The sequence below is a fragment of the Epinephelus lanceolatus genome, chromosome 6, assembly GCF_041903045.1.
Source record: "Epinephelus lanceolatus isolate andai-2023 chromosome 6, ASM4190304v1, whole genome shotgun sequence".
Classification (NCBI taxonomy): Eukaryota; Metazoa; Chordata; class Actinopteri; order Perciformes; family Serranidae; genus Epinephelus; species Epinephelus lanceolatus.
In genome coordinates this window covers 40165093-40186998 of record NC_135739.1, presented here as the reverse complement: position 1 = coordinate 40186998, position 21906 = coordinate 40165093, and the positions used below count along the sequence as shown (strand labels likewise).

The following is a 21906-nucleotide window of genomic DNA, read 5'->3' as shown; positions in this document are numbered from 1 at the left end:
TAGTTAGCACTGCTGCCACCTGTAGTCACGGAGGACGAGACTGCTGAGACCTGCTGCCTGGGACAGGTTCATGATCTGTGTTCAGTACATTTACAGAGGTACGTCAGTACAGAATTGAGCTTCTTTTACTTTACTCGAGTCCTTTTTACATGTCACTTTCACTTGTATATCAACTAACTTGTATTTCAGAGGGGAAATTGTAGGCCTACTTTTAACTTGACTACATTTAACCTGACAGCTGGTTATTTTACAAATTAGGCCCAAGATTTTTTCATACGAAACATACAGGGAGCTTCTGAAATATAATGTTTTAAATGATTAGTCGATTAATTAGTTAGCCAGTTGACCGAAAGTTAATTGTTTAGTTATTTTAATGCAGAATATGTCCAGCTTTAGACTGGTAAAAAAAAAAAAAAAAGATTTCCTGCACACTATGCAGAGTTTCACTTTATTAAGAGCTTTCGGTCTATTGGACCTTCATCAAAGCATACATGAGAAACAATGGACAGGCTGGTAAAAGTAACCAATTTCACACCTGTGCACAGCCCTGGTGGCAGATGTTCCACCTCCTGGGAGTTGTAGTTTGAAGTTTGTAGTTTGTAGTAGGCTACTGAATGGCAAACTGTGAGGCATACAAATGGAAGTCGAACTTGTCATACAGTACAAGTATACAAATCAAGGGTGGAACACAGTGAATACAGAAAAACATATAAAATCATAGAATACCTTTATTACAGTATCAAATTACAATTTCATCACATAGTAATTGGGGCTTTGGAAGGAATCAGGCTACAGCCATCCTTTATCAGGAATCCCCAAATCTATAAAATACACATCTCAAAACACAAGTAGAACACATCATGGTTTTAGCTTTACAGATGTTAAGATTTGCTACCTTTCCTTTTCATAATGTAAGTAATTTTAATGTAGCCTATTAGTAATAATGTTGAGGTTTGGACAAAACAAACACTGTGAAGGTGTCACTTTGGGCTCAGGGTCATTGTGATGGCATTTCTCACTGTTTTTACTATTTTTTTTTTTACAAATATCAATTGATTAATGTAGGAAATCATCAGCAGATGTATCCAAAATGGAAATAATCATTAGTTATAGTTCCAAATGAGTTCCACCTTAACCAACTACAACAGTAAAATCCTGCTTTTACATTAATGCGCGAGTAATAGTAGCATAATCATATAATAGTAGGCTACAACAGCCACAGGGGGCAATTTTGCTAGATTTAATACTTTAAGTACATTTTCTTGATCATATTTACAGACTTTTACAAAGTAATTTTCAATACAGAACTTTTACCTGTAGCAGAGTATTTTTACACTGTTGTATTCCAAGGTTGAAAATAAGCCAAATACTGGTAAAATATGCAAGTGGCTGCTAGATTTGTCTCACTCACGAGCCAAAGAAACAATGGTAATCTATTGAGTTGCTGGTAGATTTTGGAATGGTGAACCAAAAAATCAATTGCCAACCCTGTTGTACAGTACTTTTACTGAGGTAAAGGATCTGAATACTTCCTCCACTACTGGCTGCTATAAACTGAACAGCAGCCGCAGGGTTGTAACTTCAGAGTTTATGATTCCTTTCCTGAGTTTAACTCCACTCAACAGCCTTTGAAAAAAATGTTGACTGGTCAACAAAAAATGTTGTTATATTTCTTTTTTGTAAATGTTTCCTCTCTTGAGGATGGTGTTTCAAATCCCTACATACACGAGTACAGACAGCCCACAGTACAGCTGACGCCATCATTAGTAACTCTTGTTAGTTCTGCAGGTATCTGATTAACCAAAGTAATGAAAACATTACATGCTGACGTGACAATGGTGCTAGGTGAAAAGTCAGGGGATCATAAAGTTAGTCCAATTCATCCTAAGGGAAACATGAATGTGTGCAAAAAATCTTATGACAATCCATCCAATAGTTGTTTATTTACTGTGATAGAGGAAAAATCATGGTATAAAGCCATTAGGACACATAATCTGGGAACCATGAACAACTTTATGAAACTTTGAGCCAACCCATCTGGTTGATGTGAACGTATTTCGCTGAGTAAGTAAAACCCTTGCAGTAGGTAGTAGTACCTGTTAGTGTGGACCAAATTTCTGAAGCAATACCTCCACATTTATTTTAAGCCAGTCCCCAGAAGTCAGTATTGGCATTATACCATTATACATACAAACCATGAATACATTACACTTGCATGTTTCATACATATCAACCTCTCTAAAGCGACACAGTATAGGAGCTGATTTTGTCATTGGCAGGTGGAGGGGGTGGTGGATGGCATTTCACCTAGGCAAGACACCTGCCATGCTGCAGAGCACTGCTCCAGACCAACAAGCAACAAAACTGATTGTGATTTAGTGAGTCATTTCTTTGTTTGCAGCAACTCTTTAGGCACCAAATGTGGATGTGTTGATTTTCAGTTGTGATAGTTGCTTGACAAGCAGTTGTTTTTTATTAAGACATTGATAGTTTTCCAGTGGGGATTGTGCCCCTAAAACCAGGTATTTTAAGCCAAAACACAGCATTGCTGAAATGTTAAGTTTCAACGTTAAGTTTCAACATATCTGTTATTTAATGTTGTGCAAATGTAATGCATCCATGGTTTGCAGAAATGTACACATTTCTGGTGATTGGGTTGTTATTTTGCCAATGGTGGGCAATGAATACAAGCAGCTGGGCAACAGACAAAGATGTCAATCTGCAATGTTAACGAGAATGAAATATTCAAAACTAGGTGTTTCAATTATCAAACATACACTCACTTTTTAAAATCCTCAATGTGCAACTAATATTCCTGTCAAAATATAGACATTCTCCCTCAGTGTCATTAAAAGAATAATGCAGGACTGTATCTGCAGTTATGATAGATGGTCTGGATGCCGGATGTAAGTAATAGTAGTAAGAGACCACCAGGTTGAGTTGGGGTTAGATAACTCTAAGTTACATAAGGTTAAAAAGGTTCTGTGAACTTGGGGATTTTTCACCGCTTGTTAGGGAACCTGATACTGGTTTTAGCTCCCTTTTGACTATTTATACTTTCTGCATGAACCTTCAGTCCAACAAGTGGATTCTCTTCAAAGTTCAAATGTCTTTGACTTTTGCTCATCAATTAAAGCTCTTCATCAATGACAGTAAGTCTCATCTAAAATACGCTATTGTTATTTTTATTCATTTCCGCTTTAGGTTTTACTTATTGATACATTAACAAAGAAAAGAGTGTTTGTTTAATTATCAAGCACTTTTTAAAGTCCAGCCCGTTATTGAGTCCTTAAAGTTTTGTTTCCTTAAAAAACAATTTACTAGAGATGAGTATTAGTATCTTGAATGAAGACAGAATAAAGCAGATCATTACACCACATTAAACAGAAATAACCCCTAAATTATCGAAAATTCATAAAACTATTTTTTTGTGTTTGTTTTGCACTTGCTTGCAGATGTGTTTGTCTTGTTTTAATGAAACTTTTGAGACTTAATAACAAGACAACTTTCTTTCAGGGAAGGATTTTTTTATGTGAATTTTAAAATTCTATAAACCTGATCAATTTCCCATGTGAACTTCACACCAGCCGTGTGTCTTCATTAAAGTTATAAGCAAGAAATAAACAAATGGCCAGTTGGTGTAATCAATACTGTAACTTGGTAGATGTGCTCTCCATGTATCTGCTGCTCTCAGCACCAGTAACAGCTGATGTCACTGCACTAAATCTAGCCTGTGGCTCGTGATGGGCATATTGAAATATTATTTGTGGTAGGGGTCAAAAATATAGGCTATGGTATTCCCTGGTGACTGAATGAATGATTGCTGGTGCTACAAGGACACCTGTTTGTTTGTGTTTGACGGTTAAAGACTTGCATGCAGTTTCAGACAGCCTTTCCTACTCTACTAAACAGACGCCTGCAGCTATCTTGATTTAAATACACCATTTGCAAAGTTGTCCTAACTAACAGCCACTTAAACCACTTCAAATACTGCACCTCATCCTGAGATCAAATTCCAAGGTGTCAACCTAAAAAGGTCAGTAAGAGTGACACATTTAGCTGTTGAGGCTCAGGAGTGTAGAGATGACATAACTGAGGCAGTCAGGTGAAAGTTTAACCCCCACAGGCTGACACCAATCAGAATCAGCAACAATTAAGAGTGAACGTTTACTGTCACTGAGATGCATTACCAAAATTAAAAGTACCACAAAGTGGCATCGTTTTTCTTCCCATGTATCATCATTGCATTTGAAGTGGAGCATGATATACTATATGATGACTGAATTTGACACAATAAAATTCAACCTTGACTTTAACACCAAATAACTTGAGACTTCACATGGACTTGTGACTTGTGACTTCTGACAGCAGCCAATCACATTATACAAACAAGCAAAGGGAAAAGGTGGGTTTGTCACTTCAGACCAGCAGACAGACAACATGTAATTCATCAGAACAGTAAGATGTAAAGACTCTGCAGCAACACGTAAAACATTAAGTTCAGAAATTACACATACCTATATTTTGTCAGAGGAGGCACAACTGATAATTTAAATACAAATTTTTAACTCTAAATTTGTACATCATTTCTTCCCACGCCAACTATTACCCTGTTTAAAAATGCAGCTGGACTTGGACTTGACTTTTGACTTTCAAAACGAAAGAAAGAATACAATACAATACAACATTTGCATATAGAAATTACTTGTTTATGGTCTTTTATTACAGACTTCTTCAATAATTACAGAATTGTAATTCTCACCCATATCTCTTTATTTCATACAAAAACATTCTGACCCAAGGCTGACTCCTGACTGCAGGAATGAATCAATCATCCCCCATGCTCTATGACAATGCACCAGCTGTCTAACCTTTCAGGAAGTTCGGACCAGATTTCACTGCATGTGTACCCCAGTGCTATGACATGATATGATGCCGTGACTTCTCCTCTTTTTACCCTCCTTGATTTTGGTATGCCGGCCAACACGGACACAAAGGATACATGCATACAAGCAAATCGATACAGAGACCTGTCCCTCTCTTTCGCTCTCTCACACTCAAACCAAACTTTGATAAAATGGTAATACTAGGCAGTGCTGATCAAATAAAAAGATCCTGTTACTGTACTGTCTATTTCTTACCTAAAGTGTCTTAAGAAACATATCTTAGTGCACTATGAAGACAGCACCATATTATTTCCTGGATTGTAAAAAAAGGTTAAAAGGATTGAGATCAGATGGTACAACTCAGCAGTGCTGATTTCATATAAGCCAAGATTATGCTACTGTGTTGCTAATTTCTTACCATGAATGTTTTCAGAAATATATTTTGGCTTACTTTTTAACTGCAATTTGAGATTAATTATTGTGTGTGACCCAAATGACCAAAAGATTATCCTGCAGACTTAGTGTTCATTTACCAAGAGAATAAGAAGATGACTTGGAGCTTTAATTGTACTCTTTGTTCTCTGGTGTCTGAGAAGCTGTGTCAGTACAGAACAGGAGCCATGTATACAAACATGAGAAGATGCGACTAATTTTAGGACCACATTATATGACAGTAAGGCCTTGAGGTCGGACATATGGACTCTCATGTGCTGCTGGAATTTGCAGCCTGAAATTCAGTCGCCTCTGTTCGTCCTGAGACAGCAGACCCCAGCCTCCCTCTCTCACTCCTCCAGAGTCAGTGTCCCTAGCAGGTGATCTGTAGATCTGGCTGGGTGTTCTAAGACCCGCCCCGTGAAAAAGATCTCTGACGATCACTCGAACGCTGGCAGAGATGTGTTGACCACTCAGCTAAACAGATATAGCAGCAGCTGGAGTAACAGTGTCCCAAAGAGGCACCGTAACACACAGAGTGTTACTCTCCTCCACCATCGTTCAGTCAAACTCCTGGATAACAGCACTGTTTTGTGAGGTGCTACAAGGCCACATACAGCAATAATGGAGATTGAGGAAGAGATTTCACGTGAAGATGATGATGATGGCAGCTCATCATCACCAAACGTAGAGTACAAGGCTGCTCACCAGGCGTTTAGGGATCGCTGGAAAGAGACGGATGACACCATGTGTCGCCACAGCATGTCCTTCCACCTGCACCACTCGCTGCGGAGTGAGTTCTTCGCCAGCTACCTGTACCTAATGGAGAAGATTCCTGTGGGTAAGAAGAAGGGCCACACAAAGGCCCAACCTCACACCAGCTTCACAGTCAAGAGATCACGATTTACAACCTATACTTGACCCTTGACCATTAAGGACTGGGCAAAGTTGGGAAGCATGCCGGGGGGTTTGCATGTTTTGGTTCAGTACAAATCTATGATTTCTTTCCAAAGGCTTTTCATCAGTTTCTATTTATGAAAATTAACTCATAGAGGCTTTAAACTTGCAGCTCAGCAAACATCATGTTCTTTATAAGTTAAGTTAGAGTCACACATATTCATCACGAGGTTATGCACTTGAAAGTGCACATGCTACAAAATGTCTCAATGATTGAGAAAAATTATTTTGAAGCTGATTTACATATCACAGTAAAATGAATATAAAACAATGGCTACCTGGAAGTTTGGAAAATACTTTTGAAAAATCTAAAACAAGAAAGAAACACGGTGGACATGGTAGTCAGCAGTAATGTAATGTGTTATGTGTACAGATTTAAAACTAAATGGGATAAAACAAACACAAATACAGGGAATGATTAGAAGCATTGAGGTTCACTGGAATAGCCAACCAATACTCTGATCTGACCTGCTAGAAATCAAATATCATCTTACATTATAATACATTTAAAAAGTATTTTTATATACTACATCTTGCAGACACACACATAGAAAGCTGTGAAAAGGTTTTATGGTGCATGCAGAAATACAACATATCTTTAAAATGTAAATATACATGATTGTAATTGGGATTAGTTCCAAGGGGAAACAGCTAGCCTGACTATATTTGTTGTCTACCAACATCACTTAAGCTCATTAAAACAGACAAACAAATAAGCAAATGTAAAAATCACAGTTTTTAATTGTAGGTAATATTAAAATGCTAAAACTGTTAATTGATTGTTAATATTCTGCCCAGCACTTCTGTGCAGCTATCCAACTATCTGATATGGTCAGTGAGCACAGATAATGGTTTCTGTGCAGGCTAGGTGTTACCAAAGCTGGCAGTCTTACTGTGATGACAGGAAGACTGTAGGAAAGTGTACACAGTCACTGCAGCAACTGTAGTTTTTCAAGAAACAGTTCTAGTATATAACTCCCACAGAAACCACAAATTGTTGTTTTCACATTTCTGTTTCTGCACAAGTTATATAAACAAGATACAACATGTTCATTATTTAGAGGTGCTGATAGGCAGAGTCAGGTTGGCTGTTTCTCTCTGCTTCAGCTCAGTCCTATGCCTGACTGTCATGGAGAACAATAGTTTCACACATACAGGACCTGTAGGAATCAGAGAAAGCATCTAAACTGGAACTCCTGGAAGTCCAAATGCTGTTGCATTTACCTTGGATTACTGGACGTCACTGAGTGATCAAAATGATCTCGGGGTAACCACCATATTGACACTGATTGTACATTGCACTCCTTTGCTTGAATGGTTCAACATACAGAGGAATGAGAGTATGCAGAAATGTGCCCAGCACTTCTCCACAGTTGCAGAGCAATGGGACATTGCAAGAAAGGTGACAACAGTTGGCACACACAGTGCCAGTGTGATCCTTTCTAAAAAGAAAACAAACACTGTATTTCACAGAATAAGCACTTTGAAGTTGTCTCCTACCTCTAAGTTATGGTTTCAACACCACACTGTTGTAGCAGTGCAGCACTGATTTGAAAGGAATAAATCTGTAAGTCAAGATCATAAAGTAAATTTCTTTGCATTCATTGATTCCTAATCAAGACACTTGTAAGAACTGCTTTACCTTGTTATGAACTTCAAAAATAATGGAATTTCAAACATATAATTGAAAATGTGATTAACTGCAGTTAGAAAAATAAATAGTTTGACAGCCCTAATTGTAACATTGGCTGGTCAACGACTGAGTCTTCATACACTACCAATGAAAATTCTTCTGCCGCAAAGGTTTGATTAGGCACTACTCTATTTGTTTGAATGGTCTTTGATGCTTTCAGGTTGTAGAAAGTCCTCTTTACAAATACATGGGACTTTGTATAAACGGTTTGTTTTGTATATGGAGAACAAAACACAATGGTTCAATCAGACTGACAACTGAAAGGGCACAAAGAGACAAAGATCCCTCTGAGCAATAAGAAAAAGAACAGAAGAAATCAGCATCATCGGTCAAGAAACTGGAATAAAAATGTGTGCAGATTTCAACAGGAACAGGGTCCTGTTTGAGTGTCAAGTGCACAGTAATACCTATAACACCCTGGAAATGTTGCTTAAGCAAAGCTATTCCTCAGACTTCGCAGTAGAAATAGAAGGTTAGTGTAGGAGTAAGCCCTTATGGAACTGGATCAGGAAATATCATCTGATCCTACTATGGACAGACAAATTACAATTTAATCCTATTCAATCTAACCACTATGCAGACTGCATATGGCACAATGAAAAACTCACTAACTCAATATTTAGAGCCCAGTTGCAGAATTGTAGTTCAATAATGATCGAGGGTCACCTGTATTTTTCTGGAGTAGAAAACACATTCAGCATCAGAGTTGGATGGACACTGTGTGCACATCGACTACATGGAAGTTTCAGTCATTTAATTCTTCTTTTGGGGCCCAAACTATCCCAATCCTCTGCAGGGTGTGCACACCCCAGGCTAATGACCTATTGGCCATTCTGGCTCAAAGACACCTTAATTTCTTACCAATAACTTGATACAAAGACCATTAATGGCATGGCATGCCAAGCATGAAAGCTCTAACTCATGTCAGTCAGTGAGATACATGACAGTCAGGGGGCTGTGGTTGGATAATTTACAAACAGCCGTGCAAGCTTTAGATGACAGAGTGAAATGTATATTTTGTCCTTTTTTATGTCTTAATACAGAAAATGTCAAGCCAAAGGAGTTAACCTAAAATAAACGTACTTAACCCTATATTTAACTCATTGGAAATAAACATTAATCTTAATAAAAAATTAAATTAAATTAAAATCTTAATTAATCTTTAATCCTCAACTTCTAATGAGCTGGTCCACTTTGAAGGTGTGAGAAAGAAGAACATGGTGGCACTGGATTGACACTTTCTTGGCAGATATGTATGTCGTCACACTGTCTTCCCCCCTGTCTTGGTCTTGCTTGATGCTTCTATAATTACCCTTTATCTGTAAGCCTTCCTGAGGGGTCACATAACATGTAACTGCCAGCTTTAGATGTTCCAATCATATCTGATGCCAGGGCAAGATCCTTAAACATTTGATAATCAGGTGGTGCACTTGCCAGGAAAGTCACACAGCTTGAACTGTCTGTTTCTACACCTTGTTTTTAGTGTGACTTCCAGGTGCTGAACGATTCAGTCCCTTTTATGGCTCCCTGCCTTGTCCCGATGTTTCTAGCATAGAGGAGGGAGTCCAATTGTAAATAAATCCCCCCTCTCAATGTTTCACTGTGGTGTTATGAATTCTGCCACTGGACATCCTTGACAAGTGGACAGACTTCCCCCTATGACCCTCACCTCCCACCTCTACCTCATCTACGCCAAGAACGTGTCATCTAAGCCTTTGGAAATGTTGTGTTCATTCTGTAGGATTTATTTCAGCTCAGAAGAACTGAGCCAGTGAAAGGTTGGGATAGTTTAAGAAACCAGCTGTTAAGGTTCTTAATGTCACAGTATGACACTGGCATCATATTAGGAAGCAAGAGTGTTGTACTACAACACATAACTGAAAACTTTCAAAACAATATCTATTATGACTTGGAACTGTTGTGGTCCTGGCAATAGAGGAGTCCTTTGAGGTTCATAGTTCTACAGAAATATTAACTTGCTGCAAATTGGTAACCTAAAAAGCATGAGAAACACTGGAGATTATTCAACCTACTTGTTATTTTATAGCATGTAACAGCTGAGCAGGGTGTAAGAGTAGCGCAGCATGTTCTTATTTATAGTCTTCTGGTAATCAAATTATCATTCTACACTTCCTTTGAGATAGTGAACTGTGTTCCGCTCCATACAGAGCAGTCTAGTGTCATGTTGTATCTGTTGTTAGACTAGGTGTGTAAAATTACAATTACTAACATTGAATTTGGCAGTTTTTATTGAGTTATAATGGTGATGAATGATAGTCAGTCTGTGTCTGGTCCACACTAAAATATCTGCTGGTCAGATTGCGATGGAATATGCTTTGGATTTTAATGTTTTCCATAAATCATGTATTTTGGCAGTATAGGGGTCAAAGGACATCTTCATCAGCACCACCATCATGCCACAATATGCACTTTTACACCAAAAATATGTTCGTTTCCCAGAGGATGAATCTTATTGATTTTAATAGCCCTTGATCTTGCATTTGTATTCCCATTACTGGTAAACCTCAAAATATTAATTCGGACTGATGCTAAGTGATTGTCCGCACAGGTTTGACTGTCAGAATATTTTTGCAGTTGGTGTTAATTTGCCCCAAACAACCAATGTACCCACTGTACAGATGTTAGCTAGCTCTTATTATCTTCTCAAGCTATCCTCAAGCTAAGCTCAATATATAAGTATTAGCTCCAGATGAAACAGGCTTGGATGCACCTCTGCTGAAGTTTACTTCTGTCCATGGTGAATCTATGTCTGTGAGCGTCCACTTGCATCTTTGAATTGACGCACTATGTAGTCACACCACCTCACCACCAAGATTTCTGCCTAAAGACACATTATCAGAACCAGTCAACTAAAAATCTAAGGCCCAGGAACTTTTAATTTGTTTTCTATTTGTTGATGATGTCGTGAGGGGTTATCTCAGCTTGGGCTTGGATTTTATGAAGTCTAAATAGTTGGAGTACAAGTTAAAGAGTAACCTAGCCTTACTTAAAAGGAAACGTGTAAAACGTGTAAAGCCTTTAGTGTCTCCAGAGGGAGCTATGCAACTCTGATAAATGACTCCTCAAGTGATGTCACCTGGGTCAACATTGGTTGGGTCTGAAGACTACAAGTATGAAAATGAAAAAAATAATCTGAAAGACGTGAGCTCACCATACCTCTGTAGAATCTGTAGTAGGGCTATTAAACAATCCTGTCTCTGTTCTCTTTATGTGCATCCATGTGTCCTAACAGTGAAGCTGTTTCCAGTCACCTGTGAGTACATCAAAGGAGAGAAACAGTTTTACTACAGAGCTCAGAAGTTCTATGAGGACGTCCCTGCCTCAGAGGAGGGCATGCTGGGAGATTTTGTGGAGATATGCAACATCGATCTAGAGGGTTCTCGGCAGTTTCTGAAGCGGTTTGTGGTGAGTAACAAGATTCCAACTCAAATTCTGACAGTGGTTGAAGAAGTACTAAGAGCTTGTTCTTGAGTAAAAGTAGCCAGCTGCGCTGTGACACCTGAGAAAAGATTTTCTATACTCACTGCCCAATCAGGGGGTAGCACATACACTGCACCTGCTCCCTATAAAGTGCATGCATTGCACATCTCCCTTTTTTACTCAGCCACAGAACTGGACTAACATGAGCTTGGTCTCACCATTTGGTATCGCAGGAGCCATCATTAGCATTGTGTCTTCTCCACAAAAGTCTTGTGCCGCCTCTACCTCGGTTTGCTTTTACTGGACCCCCATGGTTCCTGCATCCTGTGCATGAGTTGGCAGCATCAGGCTGAGGCTGACTCCTGCACCGCCTGCCTTGCTCTACCCCAGGAGGAGGAACAGAATGAGGAAAACAACTGTTGGGTCTATAAGGAGAGAGGCCTGGCCTTCCTCTCTAAAGATGACGACTCTACCAATCACCATTATCCCTTTGATGGCCTGCCCTGTCTATTTGCCTTGGCCACTGAGAGGCTGGAGCTCCCTCTGTCTCTCCAGGCCCCCTCCATGGCCCAGGCCATAGATTTTATCATAAGCCTCCGTGCCCAGCCACATGCTAGGTCATGCCAAGTGTGGCTCCACCCAAGATGGTACCCATCTTCGATTACGCACACCCAGATGGTTCCTCTGACCAGGTCAAGTTGGCCATTGCTTCCATCTGACATGGACAGGGTAACAGCTGGCCTTTTTGATATGTGCTACACAGTGCTGCCCAGGAAGTGACACCTGTGAGCAACATAGCCCTCCTGGCAGTATCCCTGGACAGTCTCATCCATGAGAGAATGAGCAAACACCACTGGAGGTATTGGAGGTGCAGACAACAAAAGACACACTCTTCTGCATGTCCCAGCCATTCGCCATTAACTGTGGCAGTTCCATGTGCCCCACTCAGGTGGAGCACAGGCACCTCTGGAAGGGCCTGTCCTCCCCAAAAGAGAGAGATATTTAGAGGGCAGAGCACATATGAAATAGAAATAGTATTTACCTGGATATGTTGGCATTTCTACGAGTAGTTCTCTAGCTATAAGCTGACCCCTGGCTGACCCCCAGGTCAGGTGGTGAGCACAGAAACTTTCTCAGGTGCTTTCTCAGCCTCAAGAGGGTAGACAAACTCATAGAAGAGGAGTTACCTCTAGATAACTACTATTTACAGTACAGTCCACCAGGGAAACTGACAGTAAGATTTGAGATGTCTCTCTCTATCATTTACACTGTACATACTGTAGCTTCTGACAGCTTTTCACTAGCATATAGATTTACAGTGTTGTAGCTATCTCTGAATACTCATGTCACAATCTATTCTGGGTGAGGAATTCATTTTCCTGACTACATAAAAAGAATTCCACCTTGTTTTATGTAGGAGGAGGTGCAGTTTCTAATAGTAGCTCAGACTTGATGTCAGCCTCATAAACACCCCGACAGAACAAGCTGAGCCAACAGCTGTTAATCACTTTGTACTATGGTCAGTTTTTACAAGAACTCATTTGTTCACAGTGGAGGAGGATATATTTCTTAGTCTCCTCTGTTGAGAAATATCTGTAGTTTCATTAACTACAATATGGGCTACAATTTATTGAAGGGGATGCATCTTAAAGGAGAAGTTAAGGAAATAAGTTTCTCCACTTTCTTGCTGAGAGTTAGATGATAAGATTTATAACATTCTCATGTCTATGCACTTAGTTTAAAGTTACTGGCAGCCAGATAACTTCACTTTGCACCAAGACTGGAAACAGGGGGAATTAGCTTGCCTGGGTCCATCCAAAGATGACAAAATCTGCCTCCCAAAAACCTCTAAAGCTCACTAATTAACCTATTACATTTTTTATTAAATTTGCACAGAAACCGCACAAAAACAATTTGTAGTTTTATTGGCTGTTATGTACTGGACTAAATTTTGGTACAAATCAGTAACTTTGTGGAGCCTGTGCCAATTGCCTGGTATCTGATGGATTATGTTACCTTTCTTCAGAACCAGGCTAGCTGTTTCCCCCTGTTTCCACTCTAAGCCAAGTCAGCCTGCTGCTGACTGCTTCATATTTTGTGTACAGATATGAGAGCTACAGTAACTATCATCATATCATCTCAACTCTCTGCATGAAAATCAAAAAGCGTATGCCCCAAGGAGTCAAACCTTTCCTTTAAAGTATCATTCTCTGCATTTAAAAACCACGTCCTCACATGTCTCAGCATTTCTGTATGCGTGCACACACGTATCTGTGTGTGATCATGTGAGTGTCAGTGTGGACTAGAGTGTTTTTTTAGATGCTGGTAGAGCCCAAGTGCTAATTCAGGGTAATGGGTTTGGCCCAGAGACAGCGCTATTTAGAGGATCAGTTTTACAGGAGCTCTAATTATAAACTGCTAAGATTGGATGCTTTAGAGGAACTGCAGGCAGCTAAGTGGCTACTTTTCCACTGGTGCTAATGTAAACACAACAAGCCTTGATTTAACAAAGCTTAAGGTGATACAGCTGCTCACTGCTACTGATTAATACAGTACAGCACATTTGATGTGTTAAATGTCAGTTTTCTATTCTCAGCACTCAGTTCTATCTGTCATGAGACCAAGACACGTTACAGGATGTGCTTTATGACAACACATTGTATGCATTGAGCTATCATTGCAGACACAATTAGGCTGCAACTATCAATTCTTTTTTATCATTGATAATCTGATGATGATTTTGGATCAATTGATTAGCCTATAAAATGTCAGAATGCAGAGAAAAATGACTGATCATATAAAACACAAAATTCTAACATTTGAGACTTCTGAATCAGAAATTATTTGCTTGGTAAATGACTTAAAGTTACCAATTAGCAAAAGCTTATTTCTGTTGATTGAGTTATCAGTGTATTGACTAGTACTTTAAGCTCCTAACAGGATAAAACAAATCACAAATCAAAGGCCATCTTAAATAGAACTCAAATCAGTACAACACTGGAAGATTTGAAGTTTACCTGTAGTCCTTTTTTATTATTAAAGAATTTCCTTTAAAGGAGCTATATGTAAGAAATCTAAAGCAAATAGTCGTAAAATCCTCCTAATATGTCACAGAGACTAAGGAATAATGTTCATATAACATACTGATCTCACCGACAACAATAGTACGGCCAGAATATTCGCATTTAAAAAAAATATTTTACGGTCCGCAAATCATATTTATGTTTTGAATTTGTGTTTTGGCCTGTTGCGCCACCCACCGCCGTCTACCAGTCACACAGTCAGTAGAGTCTCAGCATCAGTTACAGTTACGACTGAGCTACAGCAGCACGGCAAGCAGCATTAGCAGTGTCCCGGTACATAACATTAGCAGCCGGCTCCTCCTCTGCTGTATCCCGGCAGCAGCATTAGCAGCAGAGAAGCCGGACTTGCTCAAATGGTCCGCTGGAAAACCGAAGATCACGGATGCAGCGACGCGGCGACGCGGCCCTGCCACGGCAGCCGTCCGTGGGCAAACAAATCAGTCTACAGCGTGCCGCTGTCTAGCAACCTCGAATCTGTAGGGGAGGGGGGGCGGACACGACTCACATCAGTATTTTGAATTTGAGTGCAGTAACCGTTTTGGCCACGTTCTTACATACAGCGCCTTTAAAGCACACCACTTTAGAAATGTTGATATATTTGCTGTAGGACAGGTACAGTATTTTATGAAACTAATAAAGCCAAGACAACAAATTCACAGAAATGCAGGAAAGAGTCAGTAAAACCTGATAGAAAACTAGACTGCCAATACTTTTACTTTGATAAAAAAAATTGTATTATCGTCTCTAAAAGATGAGATAAGAAGAGTTATAATGTCTTTTATTTTAAGGCCACTGCACTGATGTTAAACCAGGAAGAGGCAGCGCTGCCAGATGCTGGAAACCAAATAATCATGCAAAGACAGCAGGATTACCATAATCCATTTTCAAACTACAGTTCATTTAAATTCACACTGCGGTGCATGAAGAACTGAGTTTGCATCATAAATGCAGGCTACAGATACAACACAAAATGCATCCTCATGTGTAAGAAGTCACAAGAAACATTTTTGTACACAATACTTGAGGACAGTAATGTCAAACTTGAACCAAACAAAAGCGTGTCATTGTTGAGATGGTGGTTTTGAGAATGAGGGATTGTACACAGGGTTATAAAAAACATAATTCAAATAGGATAATCATCATATACCTAGGAACTCTGCTACAGAGGGATATTAGATACTTATTTACTACAAGTATGGTTGTGCTGCGCATTAATATAGCTACAGCCTGGTCTTATAAAAAAATGTGAAATGGATATGACATCTTGACAAAGCAAAATGTGGTGGTGGACATGAAATGTGTTAAAATGATGTGCTGACAACACAAAATCAATGCCAATGAAGAGTCAGTGAGGATCTTTTGTTGTGCGACAACTGCGACCGCTTCACAGCAAACCTGTGTCAGTTCATAATAGACTTTGCATTGGCATTGTTTTGGTGCACGACATTTCATGTCCACCAACATGCATTGTTAAGAATCTGTGTCAATTTCACGTATTCTGTGAGACTGTGTTGGAAGAAGTCTGTAGAACATTATATTACAGTAGGGGCTGGGTTGAAAAACAGTAAACCTTTTTTTTTGTTATGAAACCTCACAGTCATGTGACAGAGCATACCAACCCAATGATCTGTTGAAATGTACATAATCAAGTTCAAAAGCTTTTCATAAAGCATTTCATAAAGCCTTACACTGGTGTGGTAAATGTGGTCTTTTTAGATTGATGAATTGCTATTCGTGCTCCTGAAAAAGTCTAGAATTTCTGAGGTAAAGTCACAGATGTTTGCTTCAGATTGAATGTTTTCTTTATGTGCATTTTATGTCTAGAAACTCACATTTAACTCGTCACTTGGATGCAAAAACCCTGAATAATAAACCAAAGTATTCTCTCTTCCGCCAAGTCTTCCACAAATGTGTGCTCAGTTACACATCCTCCTCCCTGGCTGTGAACAGCTCCTGTTTAAACCTGACATCTCCATTAAACACAAGTTGGGGAAGGAAAAGATTTAGACTACATCCAGATTAAACTGAGCTACATACATACGGAGCAATATGGCAGTAATTCACAGAAACCAGGAAGCCTCTTGTAACAAGCACAGAGCTCCTCAGGGCCCCATCTTTCATACAATCACACACTGGGGCCCCTGATGTGGAGGGGTTGGAGTGAGGTCAGAATACCAAATGAAAAGGAAGAAAAAGCAGCATGATTCAAGAGAGGTGACTTTTTGTTCCCTTGTGGTAAAGTTCATAGTTTAGTTGCCCTGAGGAACTGAGGTTGACTTGTTTGTGCTGTCGGTTCTTTTGAGGTACAGAGCTCTGACATCTGGCAACACAGAAAAATTAAGTCTAGATCCCTGACTTATAGATATGGTAATAACATGCAGCAGGGAAACTGACATTTAAATGTACATTTTGTTTTCTGGGAAACATAACTCTTATTTTTTATGGACGCCTTGCAAATGATCTTCAGTTGAGAAATTATACTGACTTTTTCCTCAAAATAAAGTTGAATTTTGACAGTTATTCATGTTTTTCACCCACAGGGTCCTGGTAAGGCTGGCACACACTGTGCTCTGGACTGTGGATCTGGAATCGGTCGTGTGACCAAAGGCGTCCTCCTTCCTGTATTTGAGAAAATGGAGATGGCGGACATGATGGAGCACTTCCTGCTCCATGCGCACGAGGAGTACCTTGGCGACGATGCCGATCGCATAGAGACCTACTACTGCTACAACCTGCAAGAGTTCACACCTCCAAAAAACAAGTATGACGTCATCTGGATGCAGTGGGTGGCATGTAAGTTTATATTCTGTTCATTACTTACCATTTAAAAAGTACACTGCTCATTGTCTTGGATGCAAATTGCTCAAGAATTGAACTGTCTAATGTTATCAGAATTCCAGGGGTTTCTTTTATTTGAGGTGATTTCCAATTTCCTGAAAGGCATGATTCCTCAGAGACAGAATATTTTAGGCCTCTTCCCTTTATCCTTCCATCATTACCTGGATGAACCTTGGTCGTTAACAGCCAACTTTATACTTTTGGGTTATTGATTTTTGTGGTATATTTTGGACATTGCTGATTGTCCAAAGTCCAGGTTTGGAACTGAGTTGCCACCCCAAATGAAGAAGAACAGGTATATCAGGATCTTGTTCATCAGTGAGGCTAAGATGGAGCATTAGATCAACAGATGGTTGTAATGAAGAAGGAGCTGATCTGGAAAGTGGATCTCAAAATTTACCAGCTGATCATTGTTCCAACCCTCACCTCTGGTCATGAGCTTCAAATAGTGTCAGAAATAAGATTAAAACATGGATAAAAATAGGCAAAATAAGTTTCCTTGGTAAGGTATCAAAGCTTAGTCTTAGGGGCAGGATTGGGAACTTGAAGACACAGAAGCAGCCTGGAGTACAACTGTCACTGCAGTTTAGGTAGTGGTGTAGTGGCAGTTGATGAGGTGGGTGCGCTACTAGGTAGGGTGGTAGGTTACCAAGGAGGAAGTGGGTATACTCTCCTATATATTCAAATTACTTTTTTGGCTGATGGTCTGGTATACTGTAAACAACAAGAAAACAAGGTGGGTGTACCCCATATATCTGCGTATACCTTCCACTAAACAACTGAGTTAAGGAGGTTTAGCTCTCTATCAGGGGATCTTCTGGATGCCTCCCTGTGGAAGTACAGAACACAAAATAATACTGTCCCATCAGGGCTGGGTTAATCTCGGGATCCTCCAGGGAGAGCTGGGGGCAAGGACTTCTGGCTTAGTTTGCTTGTTTGTAAAAGAAACAAAACTATAATCTTTCGCATTTTTACATGAGTTTGTGTCTTTACCACCAGATTACACTAGGTCAACCAATGCATGGTACAGTGTAACCTGTTTTTATGTCAAGAGCAGCTGACTCCATCTACCTATGCAAGTGTTGGCAAACAGCAGTAGGAAAACTAATAGAAACAAAGATCCCTGCAGAAACAGGTATCTCAGTTGTGATTAGTTGTTTTTTTTTTTTGTCTTCATCCCTTATCTGTCTTTATCGTCAGGCCACCTAACAGACAAGGACCTGATGAACTTCTTGATGCGCTGTAAGAAGAGTCTACATCCAAACGGTGTCATTATAATAAAAGACAATATGGCGCGGCAGGGCTGCAAGCTGGACCCCATCGATAGCAGCATCAGCCGTCACCTGGACATCATGAAGATTATCATCGCCAAGGCAGGTCTGGAGATCCTGGCTGTGAAGAGGCAGGAAGGCTTCCCTGAGATCATCATGCCTGTCTGGATGATTGCGATGAAATAGAAGTGACATCTGCTGTAAAAAGGTTCCGGTTGTTGTTGCTCAATTCGAAAGGGAATCCAACCTAAAGCTGAATTCACATTTTATTCCTCTTTTGTTTAAGTCTAGATTTGTGATCACGTCTCTGAAAACCACACTAACACTGCTAAAAATCTACACAATGTCATCAGGAGATAAATCCTGAACTGGCGGTGTGCACAGCATGATGGCACCTGGGGTGATTTTATGGAGAAAGTAGTTCTGCTCAGCACTGAAATGAAATAAAGCTTTTATGTGGACATTAACCTTCTACAGAGGCACTCTGTATGTCCACAAAGCCAAGCTGTAATTTATTGTCAGCCGACCACCTCCTGGGGTTTGTCTCTTGATGACATCGAAGATCAGGTCTCTGGAGAGTAACTGTTGGTGGAGCTTGTTCCTGTCTGAACTACGAGGATCATTGGAATAACATGTGGATTCAGATGGTTTCTCCTCTGAGTGAATGATTTGTATCCATTTCTGACTGAATCCAACATGTTACAGCACAAGCATAACATATCATCAGCAATGATGTGTCATGTTAGATTTCTTAAAAAAATAACAACAACAACAACAACAAACTACATTTTCATATATTATAGCATATGATGAACATGCCATCTGTATCAGGATACATTAATTGGACAATGACATTTACACTTCGTATTGAGTGTTTTTTTTTGTTATCTTGAATCTGGCTGATTGTGATCAGATCTTAATTTGCATGTTTAGACAGGAGTGGGTGAACCTGTCAAACTCTGGTTATGTTATCCTTGTCCCAGGTCATTGCCGACCCATGAGAGTGTCCCAAAGCAATGCTGCTTGGTATGGATGTTTAATGAGAACTGGATACTAGAATCGAAGATGGCACCCACTCAATTAGATGAAAATTGCTCACCGAGTGCATAAGCCAGTAACATGTTCTGGCTCTAGCTCGTTTTTTTCCATGTTGTTTTACCCATGGAACATGTAGTCCCGCTGCCACTCCCTTTATTATGTGTAACTTTAAGTCTTAAAGTCTGGGTTAAGTTAATTCAGAGATTTTTTTATTAACACATCATACATGCTAGAAAATACTTGTTGAAAATATGCTACGAGACTGGGAACTGTGTAGCACTGTGGAGTTAGACCATTTTTCACCATCTTTGGGATTGTTTGGTAGGGCCTGAAATCATGGCTCGGTGATGCACTGGAGCCATCCTTAATATAACCCCTTACCAGCTTAATACAAAACTGCAGTTTTGTATCAAGCTGGTAAGGGGTTATGTTGCTTGTGGCAACAAGCTTGTGGCACTGGTGCTATGCGCTCTAATGCCATGGCATTAGAGCGCATAGCACCAGTGCCAATACATGAATAAATAACTCTGTTAAATGCTACAAACATACAAACACAAGCAAAAAGTCATCACGGATGTACCTTTTGGTCTTTCAGCCCAAATGTGTGTGCTTTTGATTAACATTAGTGGCTGAACGAGAGTCTGTCGCTTCGCAGCGGCTCATTCTTTGGCTCAGCACCATCAGCAGACACGGCCGCAGCATTTCAAAGCAGAGAATACTTATTATTTTTTCATGACTTTGAAACCTAATTTCATATACTTGCAGGTTTTTTAATTATATGACAGACTATAATGAATTTAACTGGGTAAGTTATATAGAAATTCAACCCCCGTACAGTTGTTGTGATTGTTGAAATTAGCTGTAGAGACTAAAACTGTTTTTTTTTCCTTTACCAGGTTGGTAACATGTTTATTTCTGCTATAAAGTCGGGCATTTTAACATGGGGTCTATGGAGATTGACTTGCTCCTGCAGTCAGCCCCTAGTGGCCAAGCGATGAACTGCAGTTTTCAACGCTTCTGCATTAGCTAAATTTTTTAGCCCACGAGAATGCTGCTTGTTTTTGACAGGCAGCTTGAACAGGAAGAAGGGCAGTGAGGTGACCCATTTACCATTTTCAGAAGATGGCCACAGACTGCATTTTCTCCAGACCACCTCCAGATGGGGTCTGGCCAAACTGATTGTATTCAGTGCTGCATGCATTTACATCTGCATTTGGTATCCAGATACAGATCACATAGTAATACCAGGTAGAGATGAGGTCTTAATGTCACCTTTCAGTACAGCATGTAGTTCACTGTTGCCTTATATTGCAGGAGAAATAATGTTCATCCAGTGCACTTACAGTACAGGTTGGTCAGGTGTATATATTTGTTTTTAAGTGTATGTGTTTTATACTTTTGCTTGTAATATTGCAAATAAATGTAGTTTTTATATCGAGTTCTTTTGCGCAATTCTCTCTGTGTAGTGCTTAAATTTAGACTTATTAAAATAAAAATGCCATACTTGGAAAGCATATGGATGTAGTTTTATGATTTTTTGAATGCTCTTTTCATATATAATGTTTTTCATCCCATGTTCCAAACAAAGGCTAATAGGATTAGAGATGGGTAATCATTGTTGGCTATTATAATCAAGGCTGGAACTGGAACATAAATGCTGACCAATTTTCCCCAAATATTCCAACAGTGCAGCCCGTCCACACCCCTGACAGTGACCGCGCTGCAATCTTCCAGAGTGGGCCGAAAACACAAGAGATAATTGAGATCCTCTCAGATCGTTATGGTAATTCTCCTAAGTATTATTACTATTATTATTTTTTTCAGACTAACAGTAGAAGCAGCACATTGTTTTGGGCTAATGACTTTCAGCTGGGCCCCTGAGGTGGATGGAGGGGGTTGATTATTTCCTGGTTTTGACAGACAGTGCCGGCTTTCATATCTGCCCTGGCTTCATTTCAAGCCTGTCAGATGTCGTCTGCATAAAACACATCCAGGAGTCGCCTCAAATATTCAGCATTTGCGTGCGTAAGAGCTCGAAGGGAGTGGTGCGGAGTTGTTTCTCCTTGAGCTTTTTATGAAAGGATAGTTTGTCAATGAGTCAACTGGCACAGAGAAAGTACAAAATCATCAAAGTGTTGAAGGTGCGATGGCGTGAGATGATCTCCACAGCATGTTTCTCTCGTCAGAATGACTCTTTTGAGATGTGAATAGACCAAACACATTTTCCACATCCCGTATGAATTAAAGATCAAAATGCCCCAAAGTTA

The 21906-nt window shown here is 39.8% G+C and overlaps 1 protein-coding gene across 1 annotated transcript; it reads left to right on the top strand.

The window, feature by feature from the left end:
- Positions 1 to 5760: 5760 nt before the first annotated feature.
- Positions 5761 to 21150, top strand: ntmt2 (N-terminal Xaa-Pro-Lys N-methyltransferase). The gene is made up of 4 exons (XM_078169056.1): positions 5761 to 6159; positions 11222 to 11394; positions 17033 to 17285; positions 18531 to 21150. The coding sequence occupies exons 1-4, from the start codon at positions 5943 to 5945 to the stop codon at positions 18785 to 18787; spliced, it is 900 nt and encodes a 299-aa protein (XP_078025182.1). The 5' UTR covers positions 5761 to 5942; the 3' UTR covers positions 18788 to 21150.
- The last annotated feature ends 756 nt before the right edge of the window (positions 21151 to 21906 follow it).

What these genes read in the sequence shown, in the direction of transcription:
- ntmt2 (XM_078169056.1), top strand. Translation starts at nt 5,943, where the DNA reads ATGGAGATTGAGGAAGAGATTTCACGTGAAGATGATGATGATGGCAGC. An exon ending in AATGGAGAAGATTCCTGTGG is followed by an intron (nt 6,160 to 11,221) that starts GTAAGAAGAAGG and finishes GTGTCCTAACAG; the next exon opens with TGAAGCTGTTTCCAGTCACC. An exon ending in AGTTTCTGAAGCGGTTTGTG is followed by an intron (nt 11,395 to 17,032) that starts GTGAGTAACAAG and finishes TTTCACCCACAG; the next exon opens with GGTCCTGGTAAGGCTGGCAC.